The 13324-nt window shown below is 34.3% G+C and overlaps 1 protein-coding gene and 1 non-coding gene across 2 annotated transcripts in view; one reads left to right on the top strand and one right to left on the bottom strand.

Annotated features, from left to right (window-relative positions):
- The window catches only part of TBC1D32 (TBC1 domain family member 32), a 266472-nt gene that overhangs the window by 25280 nt on the left and 227868 nt on the right, over positions 1–13324 (top strand). The window contains 5 exon segments of the mRNA XM_049772618.1: positions 2186–2264; positions 2386–2489; positions 2570–2631; positions 3839–3983; positions 6151–6210. Of these exon segments, the coding sequence (XP_049628575.1) occupies positions 2186–2264; positions 2386–2489; positions 2570–2631; positions 3839–3983; positions 6151–6210 (450 nt within the window).
- LOC126008307 (U6 spliceosomal RNA) lies at positions 7525–7631 on the bottom strand. The gene has a single exon (XR_007495644.1). It is a non-coding gene; the product is annotated as a U6 spliceosomal RNA (small nuclear RNA).

Below are 13324 nucleotides of genomic sequence, written 5' to 3'. Positions count from 1 at the left end.
CAAAGAATTTATCATGTATTAAAATTTGAACTTAATAATGATTAATTGGGATTTATTCTCAAGGGCTCATAAACATCTTCCTTGTGAATTTGTGTTTTACTTAGAAACTATTTAAATGCTTGAAGAAACATTAGAAAACTGTAAAACATTGAAGATAATAGAGTTGACCCACTAAATACATTGTAAAAATGAAGTCAGCGAATATATATATATATATATATATATAATTATATTTAAAAATGATTTGTGTATGACTTCAGGAATATTATATGATAAAAAGTTTTTGCTTTTATAAAAAGTACATTGATTCTATGCCTGTGATCTGAAACAAAAGACTATCATTATTGGGCACATGGTGACCTGGGCTTGACCCTCAGTATCTCAGATCACACCTAAGCACTCATCTCAGAGCTAGGAGTAAGGCCTGAACACCACCTTTCCAGACTACTATTATCACATTTAAATATGAAGTAAGTGTGCATTTTAGAAGTTTTATATTTTTCTTGTTATCAATAAAGAAAAATGGTTTTAAAATTGGTATTTCTGTACAGAATTTAAGATCATGTTTGTTTAACCTTATAATGCTCTTTGTTTTAATATAAATCTGAACACTGAAAGCAAGTAAATAAACATTTATATTTTTAGAACTTTGAATCTTAACAGGCGACAGGCAAGAAACTTAAAATAAAAACCAAAACTCTCAGTACATTTCACTAAAATATGTTTGACAGTCTAAGTATCATTTTAATGAATAAATATATATTTAACTACTAACAAGTAGTTTGAAAATATGGTTTATTATTTTTGTATAAAGGAAAAGGTTGATTTAATAATTACGTGCAGTTGAATTTTACAGCACCAGAGGGCGATATCGACTTCTTTGTAAAAGCTCAGTGATCCAAGAATTTTCCAGGTGTCATCTTCCTCTAACGAGTAATACTGTGGTACATTTCCCAGTATTTTTCTGTTAACAAAAACATAATAGTGACCTTATAGTTTTTTTAATTTAAATTATATAAAAGTTTACAAATACAGTAATGATAGAAATGTGTCAATATGTTAGTTTGTAGCTTTTGGAATTTTTATTATGCAGAAAAGTCAATATCAGTGCTTTATGAACTGAAAAAATTGCTTATAGTAATAGAGAAAAATGGTAATGGAAATGGCCATTTCTAGTAGAAAACAAGGCAGTGTTCATATTGAATTTGTTTGTGATCTAGATTCTTTTTGGGTTTGATCTGTTTCTTATTCTTACTCTAAATGACTCTGACATATGATTGAATAGTTAGATGTTTGACAGATAATTCAGAAGCATTTAATATTCTGAACTCAGCAGGGATCTCTTGTAGTTACGGAAGATTTTTAGTGACATGATATCCATTTTTATAAAATAAAGTATGATGGACATTTTATTAGTTTTTCACTCTTACAATGGAACATTTGAGGATTTGTTTTTATTTAATGGGAGCTTGAATATAACTTGCGATATAATCATTTCTAATAAAAATGCTGGCATAATTAATGGCTATCATTTTATTTTATTTTATTTTATTTTTTGGTTTTTGGGCCACACCCATTTGACGCTCAGGGGTTACTCCTGGCTATGCACTCAGAAATCGCCCCTGGCTTGGGGGAACCATATGGGACACCAGGGGATCGAACCGCGGTCAGTCCTATGCTAGGTCAGTCCTATGCTAGCGCTTGCAAGGCAGACACCTTACCTCTAGCGCCACCTTCCTGGCCATGGCTATCATTTTAAAAGATGACTTAGCAATGTATTACATCACTTAATTTACTTTATGATAGTTTCTCCTTTAAGTTTTAGTATTATAAATTGAAAGTCTTGTTATATAATGCTTATTTTAGGAATAGGCAAAATTATTAACCATATATATAGTTACTGAAGTATAACATAACTTAAAAATAAGCAAATAGCTTTGGAAATGATGATTTTACATTTAGTGTAACCTTTTTCTGTTTGTTTATTTTTAGAAAAATAAATTGATTTTAGGCCCACAACTGGCTATGCTCAGGCTACTACTGAGGGGTCATTCCCGGTGGTATTTGGGAGACCACAAATAGTGCTGAGAATTGATAGTTATTTGCTTGTACAAAATATTCTCTCAATACTAAATTTTTGTAAGGATATTTATTTTGAGGCACTAATCTTGTTTTTTCTTAATAGGATCGAATTTTGAAATTCTATGCACAGACATTTACACTTTCCCCATTACATATAACAAGGGAAATTTATACAAGCTTAGGTATGTTTATAAAGTCACTTAAATATTCTTTACTTATATGTACTAATAAAAAACTGATTTAGAGTAACTTTATTAGAAAGCATCATTACTAATAAAGTTTGTCTTCTATTTTCCTTTTCAGCTAAAAATTTGGAGTTACACTTTCTTTCTAGAGAAAATCATATTCCTGCTCTTTCAACTGGCATAGATATAAATAATCCTCATGTATATTGTTTACTTAAAAAGGTACTTATTCTACTTTAATGTAAATAGCTTTGTATGTAAGAATTCTGATTATTTGAGAACTGTTGTTTTCTTCTTTGTAGGTTCGTCTTTTAAATGAATATCAGAAGGAGGTTTCATCTTTCTGGATTCGTCACCCTGAGAAGTAGGTCTCTTAGTTTTTTCAACATAATATATAGGCTATGAGTATAACGGTTTCCCATAAATTTATAGGTGAAGGAGAGTCATTCTTTGTTGGTTGATGTTAGTGAACAGATATTAATGCAGTTTTTATGGTTTGTACTCAGTTGTGCATATCATTGTGTCACTTTTTTATTCCATTTATCTAACAAGGAAGTAGGATATTATAGTTTCAGTTATTTTAGTCTTTTGTATTTGCTACTTTGGACATTTTTTTCCTTTGGTTTGTTTTGGGGGACACATCCAGTATTACTTTAGACTTACTCCTGGCTCTGGTGGTGTTTTGGGGAGCACATGTTCTACTAGGGATTGAACTGTGGTCTGCTGTGCACAAGGCAAGTAAGTGCCTTACCCCTATAAATCTCTCTGACCCTGGGACATATTTCTTAAATGTCCTTTAAACATTTTTCTTTTAGTTCTAAATTTAAAAAAGGTGAAGTACTATGATTTACAATACTGTTAATAATAGGGTTTTTCAGTATAAAATGCTTCAATTCCCTGCCCTCCACCTGAGTGTTAGCTTCCCTGCTCCACTTAATATTGTGTCAGGGTCCCCTCTCCTGTTTTAAAATTTTATTTCTGTATTTAGAAGTCATTTTAATTCTATTTTTTTTTGAGGAGAGCTTGGGGCCATACCCAGTGTTATTCCTGGCTTTGTCTTCAGGAATGGCCCTCGTTTCTCCTTGAAGTACTGTATATGGTGCTGTGGATTTGAACTTGTGTCAGTAGGATAAAGGACTAGCACTTAACTCTTATACTCTCTCCCCAGCTCTAAAACTTTAAGATTGTAATAGCATTTGTGAATATGAAAAGAAAAGTTAATGCCTTGCAAGCAGCCAATCCAGGACCAAAGGTGGTTGGTTCGAATTCCGGTGTCCCACATGGTCCCCCGTGCCTGCCAGGAGCTATTTTTGAGCAGACAGCCAGGAGTAACCCCTGAGCACTGCTGGGTGTGACCAAAAAAAAACAAACAAAAAAAAATTGTAGATCTGATGGTGAAATTATGCTTTGAAAGCAGGAGAAAATGACCAACAACTTGTCCTCTAATAGTTATTAATATATTAAAAATTCTAAAGATTACTTTATCATTCTACAAGTACAAATATATTAGCACAATATTTTATAATAATATATATTAGCTAAATAAAATCATTCTTTTTTTAAACTCTAAGGTATATGGAAGAAATTGTGGAGAGTACTTTGTCTTTGCTATCCATTAAACATGATCAAAGCTATCTTGTCTCACAAAAGAGTTTGGATCCAATCTATTTTCTTGCATTAGTTGATACTGAAGCTGTGTGGTTCAAAAAATGGATGGTAAGAAGAAATGGAATCATATAATTTTAAAGTATATTTGATATACTAATATATTGTTTCAAAGAATAGCTAATATTTGAATGTTCCCTGTGTGTAGAACTTCTAATCATTTTTTAAATTTTCATTACAATTAGTTGGTAGCATTTTTACCTGATTTTATAGGCACAGCAGTTGAAATATAGGGAAGATAAGAAAACTGCCCAAGATTGTTACAGAGCCAGTTAGGATTTTGAGTGATAATTCATTTTTATCTTTTTGAAAAAATGACCTCTCCCAAAACTGTTTTAAAAAAATGTAACATTCAGATTTTATAAGCAGATGTAAGTAGGACTCATTGTAGGATTCATTGCTTATTTTTCTCTGGCAGAGGAGGGAAAGCTAAAAAATAGCCCTTTGTTTGCCTTCTCATCAATAGGTAGCTTTGGGAAATTTTATCAGTATTAGGCATAATTTCCTATGGAAAACATCACTGCCAGAACATTTTATTAGTAGAAATCTTGTTACCATTGAAACAATAAAAGGAGTAGAAATCCTGTTAACTCTCCAGTGCTACTGAGTGAGGGGTGAGCTTTTGGCACTTGTAGGGAAGCACTGCTTTGTAATCTCACATTCTTTTCCTCTCAACTATGTATTGGCATTCATGATGCTGTGGAGAAGAGAAGGTAGGACCCATGACTGTCACTTAAAGCAGGCACATAAGGCAGTGACTTGTTTACTATTTGTGAAACACAATTTGTTTATTAGCTAACCAGTGGCTTTCTATGCCTCTTTTGTTGTCTTAATCGATGTGACAAACCTTCAATGAAAAAAACACAGTTCTGTCTGTCCACTGTCTAATCCTTACCGGACCTTTAGAGTACATCTCTGATAAATGTTTGCTGAATGTAATTTTGCTTGAACTTTTTGTTCTTCACATAGGACATAACCTTTCTGTTATTTTTTATTGATTATCAAATTATACTTTTGTAGAAAACATGGCAAAATCTGAAAGCATGAATGAAATGAAATTCTTCTTATTCTACATTGCAAGGATAATAACTCAACATTTTGGTTTACATAGTTTTATTTTATTTAGGATTAATCTGTTAATGTTTTTGGCAAAAATTAAATCATAATCTACATTTTGGAATTTTTAAGTTAACATTTTTGCTTACTATTTAATTCTTAAAAGAATGAGTCACATTTAAAGAAAATTAACCATTAGAAAAGAAATTTTTAAAAATCAACTGCTTTGGGGCCTGAGAGATAGCACAGCAGTAGGGTGTTTGCCTTGCACACAGAAGGGTAATGGTTCGAATCCTGACATCCCATATGGTCTCTCAAGCCTGCCAGGAGCGATTTCTGAGCTTAGAGTTAGGAGTAACCCCTGAGTGCTGCGGGGTGTGACCCAAAAACCAAAAAAAAAAAAAAAACCCCAAAAAAACAAAAACAAAAACCAAAAAAAACAAAAAAACAAACCCAAAACCAAAACCAAAAATCAACTGCTTGTTTGTGTTCTAATAGTAATGAAAATTTATCACTTTCTACTAAACTTGTCTTAGTCTGACTGATTTCTGGTGGTAGTTTATTAATGCATGGTTAAGATTCCATTCCTTCAGGACATTTTAATCTTGACACATACCTTCATTTGTAGATAAGGCAGTATTCTTTTTTGGCGATAGGGTCATAATTTCTTCCATGCTTTAACCCCTTCATTTTTTTCTTTTTCATTTTTATTTTGATCAAAGTGGATTACAAATCTTTCACAGTAATTTTTTTAGGTACATAGTGACATTGAATCAGGGGTATTCCCACCACCAATGTTGTCTTCCTTCTACCCTGTTCCAGTATGCATCCCCTTTTTAATTTTACTTTAGCTTTGTCATACACTGGTAGACTGCTTTATTTTTTTGGTGGTGATTTAAAAATATAAAATGCAAACTGGGCCCAGTTGAGGGATGGAACATTTTCCTACTGATCCCTTAATAAATGTTCCATAGTTCATGATAATTTTGCAGTCTTGTGATTGCTATGCTAAATAATTGTACATAGAAAACCTGTTTTGCTCTGATTACAATAATTTAAAATTAAATTATTGTGTAACTTATGTTATTGGAAGTAGAATACGAAAAAGGATTTTGAGTAATATGTCTTGAATATTAAAGGTTATTTTTTCCCCTAATTTTAGCATGCATATTACAGCAGAACTGTAGTACTAAGACTACTTGAAAAGAAGTATAAATCTTTGGTAAGTCTGTTTGTTCTTCACATCTGACATAACCTTTCTGTTATTTTTATTTATTATCAAATTATACTTTTGTAGGAAACATGGCAAAACCTGAAAGAATTTTATATTTAGAAATAATAACAAGATATTATATGATACGATAACTTCAATGTGAGAAGCTGGATAGTATTGGATATTGAAACAATCCCTCTTTTAAGGGATTCTAAGAAACAAAAATTTTGCATGCTTATATATATATATAAGCTTATTTATATATATATATAAAGAAAGAAGATATTTAAAATACAGTCATGAATAACAGTTGTATTTCTTAGTAAATTGGGCAACTATATTTAATAAGCTCTTTAATACACTATGTTTAATAAAGTTGCTATATTTTGAAGTAATAACATGTAACTTAATTCATTTCAGATATTTGTAGGGAAATTTTAAAGTAGATACATGCTTTTTACTGAGTTACATTAAAAACTGATAAATGCAGTACACTATAACAATTGGTTTGAGTTACGTCAAGTATAAATGAATAGTGTAAAATACATTGGCAAATTTATATACATATATTGTTATTGGTAGGACAATGTGTAATGGCACCGAAAATAATCGAAAAGAAACCAGAAGTCAAAGAACTGAAAAGCATGCATTTATTAAAATATTTAATATTTGGCTATGACTTTGAGATGATGTGACTTAAGACAATAAATATGGTTTGTGTAGGTTGATATGATCTTGGGTTTAGAAGTTGGGAAAAGAGAAAGATTTCTAGAATTGTAAATTTTTGGATGAGTTCAGTAGAGCATAAAATGAAAGAAAGAGAACTATAATTGTTTTGTGTTTGAGAATCAGGAGAATTGAGTGTCAGAAGATGGAGAAAGGGATATTGAATAGGATGGGAATTTATTTGTAGAGGTAATAGGTGCTTTAATCTTCAGAGAAACTGAATTGAAATATAGTCTTTCTACTTCTCATTTTTCTCCCATTCTTATTTTAAATGAAAATTTGTTGTTCCTATATGAGCATAGATTGATTTTGTTAGAAAAGAGAAAGGGGAAAAGCTGAACAGGGTTATATTTCTCTCTTATGTTTGACATATAGATAACTCACTATTGTTATCCCAGAGGCCACAGAGAAAGTATTTCAAATGTATTTCTTATAGAGTAACTGCTCACTTTTTAAAATAAGTAACATATTTTAACTATTCCATAGTCATTTTTTTTAGTCTGCAGATAGTTCTTTGAAACTACTTCAGTATTTTATCAACTTGGTCATTTTATTTCAAGTACATTATTGGATCAAACTTGTTTGAGATTTTTTTTTTTAAATATGGAACGCTTCACGAATTTGCATGTCATCCTTGCGCAGGGGCCATGCTAATCTTCTCTGTATCGTTCCAATTTTAGTATATGTGCTGCCGAAGTGAGCACACTTGTTTGAGATTTTAATTTATCCATATTTTTTTAAAAAGCTTTTTAGTTGATTTTGAATCACCTTTGGCTATGCTCAGGGATCACTCCTGGCAGGCAAATAGCTTACCTGCTGTTTTATTTCTGGCACTTTTGTTTATTTTTACTTTTTATACCACAGCCAGTGATGGTCAGGGATTATACCTGTATCTGCTCTCAGAGTTCACTCCTGATGTGGCTCTGGTACCAAGGATTGAACCCATGTTGGCTGCATGCAACCCATGTGTCCTGCCTATTGTACTATCACTCTTTTTTGGGGAGGGCTCACTCAGTGATGCTCAGGGGTTATTCCTGGCTATGCAGTCAGAAATTGCTCCTGGATTGGGGGACCATATGGGATGCAGGGAAATCGAACCTAGGACCATCCTAGGTTAGCAGTGTGCAAGGCAAATGCCCTACTGCCATGCCACTGTTCTGGCCCCCAATCTAACATTTAAAAAGCTTTCCTAAGTTTATGAAATATCAAAAGTTATATATTTTTAAAGTTAGTTTAAATTTTGAAAGTTATGAGAAATAGGAACCAATACTATTTGTTTCGATCATCTTCATGATTCTGTGAATCTATAGTGGAAACTTTGGACCTTTCCACAGATTTGTCTTTTTGTTCTGTAAGTGCTCCTTGGACAAGTACTTTCCTTGTAGTAGATTGTTTAGCATGATGATTTATTAATGCATCTCCTCTGGCAATATTTTCTGAAACAATGGGATCTGCCTTGCTTAATGCAGTAGCCATTAGTTATAGATCTCAATTGAAAAGCTGACATCTAATTTAAGTTGAACTTTTAATTAAAAACATTTTAAATCTAAAACTAATGTATAATTAGAGGATACTCTACTCAGTTCCTTTCATGTTTCTGACATTTTCAGCAGGTAGCATTAGGTAACAAGTAATTTATGAGAATAATGTCAAAAACTTAAACAGATAATTGAGAAAGTTTTGCTTCTGTAGCATTGGAAAGTCATAAACTTGTTGAAAAGCATGTTTTATTTTTTAATATTTTGCTCAAATTTTCCTTAGTAAAATAGTTTGTAAAGTTTTATGTGTGTATTTAATTTTTTTTTTTTTTTTTTTTTTTTGGTTTTTTTTTTTGGGCCACACCCGGTAACGCTCAGGGGTTACTCCTGGCTATGCGCTCAGAAGTTGCTCCTGGCTCGGGGGACCATATGGGACACCGGGGGATCGAACCGCGGTCCGTCCAAGGCTAGCGCAGGCAAGGCAGGCACCTTACCTTTAGCGCCACCGCCCGGCCCCGTATTTAATTTTTTATGCCCTTTCAAAGTTATTTTTTAAAATATCTTTATTTAAACACCTTGATTACGAATATGATTGTAGTTGGGTTTCAGTTCTGTAAAGAACACCCACCTTCACCAGTGCAGCCTTCCCGTCACCAATGTTCCAAATCTCCCTCCTCCCCACCCCACCCACATCTGTACTCTAGACAGGCTTTCTTCCCTCATTAACTCACACTGTTATGATAGTTCACAGTGTAGTTATTTCTCTAACTGGACTCATCACTCTTTGTGGTGAACTTCATGTCGTGAGCTGGACCTTCCAGCCCACCTTTCTTTTATCTCTGAGAATTATTGCAAAAATGTCTTTTATTTTTCTTAAAACCCATAGATGAGTGAGACTATTCTGCATCTATCTCTCTCCCTCTGGCTTATTTCATCCAGCATTCCATGTATATCAGGGTTCCCAAACTCATGGCCTGCGGGTCGTTTGTGGCCCTCCGTACAATATTTTGTGGCCCTGCCCTAGAGGAATCTTTTTTTGTTTTGTTTTGTTTTAGTTGTTGGGTCATACCCCCCAATGTTCAAGGCTTACTACTGACTTTGCACTCAAGGATCACCCCGACTTTGCCTCCTGCAGCCCCCAGGTAAATTGAGTTTGAGACCCCTGATGTGCATCCATGTATAGGAAAATTTTATGACTTCATCTTTCCTGATGGCTGCATACTATTCTATTGTGTATATGGACAACAGTTTCTTTAGCCATTCATCTGTTGTGGGGCATCTTGGTTGTTTCCAGAGTCTGGCTATTGTAAATAATGCTGCAATGAATATAGGTGTAAGGAAGGGATTTTTGTATTGTATTATTGTGTTCCTCAGGTATATCCCTAGGAGTGGTATAGCTGGATCGGATGGGAGCTCAATTTCCAGGTTTTGGAGGAATCTCCATATTGCTTTCCAGAAAGGTTGAACTAGACGGCATTCCCACCAGCAGTGGATAAGAGTTCCTTTCTCTCTACATTCCTGCCAAAACTGCTTGTTCTCATTCTTTGTGATGTGTGCTAAACTATAAGAGCTCCTTTCTCTCTACATTCCTGCCAAAACTGCTTGTTCTCATTCTTTGTGATGTGCACTAAACTCTGTGGCATGAAATGGTAACTCATAGTTGTTTTGATTTGCATTTTCCTGATGATTAATGATGTGGAGCATTTATTCATGTGCCTGTTGGCCATTTGTATTTCTTCTTTGACAAAGTGTCTGTTCATTTCTTCTCCCCATTTTTTGATGGAATTAGATTTTTTTTTTCTTGTAAAGTTCTGTCAGTACCTTGTATATTTTGGATATTAGCTCCTTATCTGAAGGGTATTGAGTGAATACTTTCTCTCATTCAGTGGGTTTCTCTTGTATCCTGGGCACTGTTTTCTTTGAGGTGCAAAAGCTTCTCAGCTTAATACATTGCCATCTGTTTATCTCTGTTTCCGCTTGTTTTAAGAGTGATGTTTCCTCCTTGAAGATGCCTTTAGTCTTAATGTCATGGAGTGTTTTACCTATGTGTTATTCTATTTACCTTATGAATTAGGTCTGATATCAAGGTCTTTAATCCTTTTGGATTTTACCTTCGTACATGGTGTTAGCTGGGGGGGTCTGAGTTTGCTTTTTTTTCATTCTTTTTTTATTAATGCATTCTTTTTATCTTTCTTTTAATATAATTTTTATTTTGAACATAGTGGCTTACATATTGTTGACAATAATATTTTAGGTACATATTTACATAAAATCAGGGGGATTCCCATCGCCAATTTGTCCTCCCTACACCTCCATTTTCGTCCTACCTCCCATATCCTCCTCCCTCACCCCTGGGGCTGCTAGAAAATGTGGTCCTCTCTGTACCTAGTTTACTACTTAGTAGTCTTGCACCTGTTTGGTCTTGGTGCCTTCCTTATTTCCCCCTCTAACTGGGAGGCAGGACTAGATAGTTCAAGTTATGTGGTTTTGTTTGAAGAAAAGTAATAAACTGGGGTAAAAGTCTAATCCGCCGAAAATGGGTGGGATCCTTCTAGAGGCTCTCTTCATTGGTTTGAGAGACGAAGGAGAGAAATAAGGTGTAACACCCCAACAGTACAAAAAGAAGTGTCAAATATCCAGTGAGCACTCGAATAATAACAATGGTAAGCACCACAAAAATAGCTATGGTTTTGAGATAAAAAACATGGCAGGGCATATAAACAAAGAAAAGAAAAGAAGGAAAAAAATAAATGTAAATGGGGACAACTTCAATAACCACACCAAAACAAGGAAATCGACAAGAAGTAGATAGGTAAATAAAAATAAAAAGATAATAAAAAAATGAGTATTTAAAAAAATAATATATATAAAAAATATAAAAAATGTTTTTTGCTTTTGCCTTTTTTTTCCCTCCTGCAATGGCACAGTAAATATTGGGGTCAATCGAAAAGGAATTCACTTGGCCTAAGAGATAGGGGTTTCTCCACCCTTGGAATATATTGTCATGGGATTAACTATAGACTCCATTCAGGTTCATTTACTCTCCCCTTGGTGCTTTTGTGATGTTTGGAAGGCTTCTGCTTCTTCCTGGGTGATAAAATCAGACCTCTGTATCTAGAGATCTCAGTATCTGCACAGGTCCAGGAGTGGGATTTATGATGAAGACTTTCTTTGTCATTCTAGAAGTTCTGTTCCCTCAGTGTCATTTTAATCCATCTTCTGTGGTTGGTGGTCTTGTTCTTTGCACTGATCCTAGATGGAACCTAGAATAGCGTCTTTCATTGTGTTTCCAGAAGCCCCATTCCATTGCAATTGTCTCAGCCAGACCTTTGGAACTGGGGATCATGGTTGTTGTGTAGGTTGTAATTCAAACTCTAGACTGTGGCTTTTTTATTGGTCCAAAGATACATACAGTCCAGTCATGGTTCTAGTAGCCAGTCATCTGTAAATCGCGATCTTGGCTTTTGGACTGACCAAAGGGTGATAAGTCTTCTGATTTTGTCTTATCGTTAGCTGGTGAGGTAGGATAACCTGCTCTTAGGTCAAATTGTTCTCATTTTCCTTGTTGTCAGGATATCATATTAGAGCTGGCACTTGTTGGTGGCCCAGCAGTATTAAGGATGTCCCGGTTGGGATTTGTTTCCTGTAGGTGTTATGAAGAACTTTGTCATTTCTATGTCTGGGATCCAGGGTTCAAGGCTGGATGGATGGTGTCTAATCACCTGGGGTCTAAGTTGGGTCCCTAAGAACAAAAGTCCAGGCCCAGATAGATTTACAGGTGAATTCTGTCAAACATTCTGAGAAGACTCACTACCACTTTTCCATAGGCTCTTCCATACCATCAAAAAAACAGGCTAATATCACACTCATCCCCAAAGATGCCTACGACACCACCAAGAAAGAAAACTATAGACCAATCTCACTAATGAACATAGATGCAAAGATACTCAACAAAATCTTAGCAATCCGAATCCAGCACTTCATCAAAAAGATCTTATATTATGACCAAGTGGGTTTTATAGCAGGAATGCAAGGTTGGTTCAACATACGCAAATCATTCAACATTATACATCACATCAACAACAAGAAAGACAAAAATCACATGATCATATCAATCGATGCAAAGAAGGCTTTTGACAAAATCCAACACCCTTTCATGTTAAAGACACTCAGCAAAATAGGGTTAGAAGGAACCTTCCTCAAGATAGTTACAGCTATCTATGAAAAGCCTACAGCCAACATTATACTTAATGGTGAGAAGCTAGAAGCATTCCCACTAAGGTCAGGAACTAGGCAAGGCTGTCCACTCTCTCCACTTTTATTCAATATAACCTTAGAAGTCCTAGCAGTAGCAATCCGACAAGAGAAGGGAATCAAAGGAATCCAAATTGGGAAAGAGGAACTCAAACTATCTCTATTTACAGATGATATGATGATATACATTGAAAACCCTAAAGAGTCCACAGTAAAACTCCTAGAAACAATTAACCAGTACAGTAAAGTGGCTGGATACAAAGTCAATACACAAAAGACAGTAGTGTTTCTGTATACAAACAATGAAGTCAAGGAGAGAGAGATAAAAAATACAGTTCCATTTAAAGTATTTTAGTATCAAAAATTTTTAGTATCAAAAAATATTAGTATTTTAGTATCAAAAAATTTAGTATCAAAATTTTAGTATCATTTTAGTATCAAAAAATATCAGGTACCTAGGAATCAACCTTACAAGGGAAGTGAAAGACCTATACCAGGGAAACTTTAAAACACTCCAGAAAGAAATTGAAGAGGATCTTAAGAAATGGAAGAACATCCCATGCTCATGGGTAGGTAGAATTAACATAGTCAAAATGTCTATCCTACTCAAACTACTGTATAGATTTAATGCAATCCCAATACAAATTCAGACATCATTCTTTAAA

The sequence above is a fragment of the Suncus etruscus genome, chromosome 4 (assembly GCF_024139225.1).
Source record: "Suncus etruscus isolate mSunEtr1 chromosome 4, mSunEtr1.pri.cur, whole genome shotgun sequence".
Taxonomy (NCBI): Eukaryota; Metazoa; Chordata; class Mammalia; order Eulipotyphla; family Soricidae; genus Suncus; species Suncus etruscus.
Note: the sequence above shows the minus strand (reverse complement) of the source record. Positions and strands in the feature narration are given on the sequence as shown.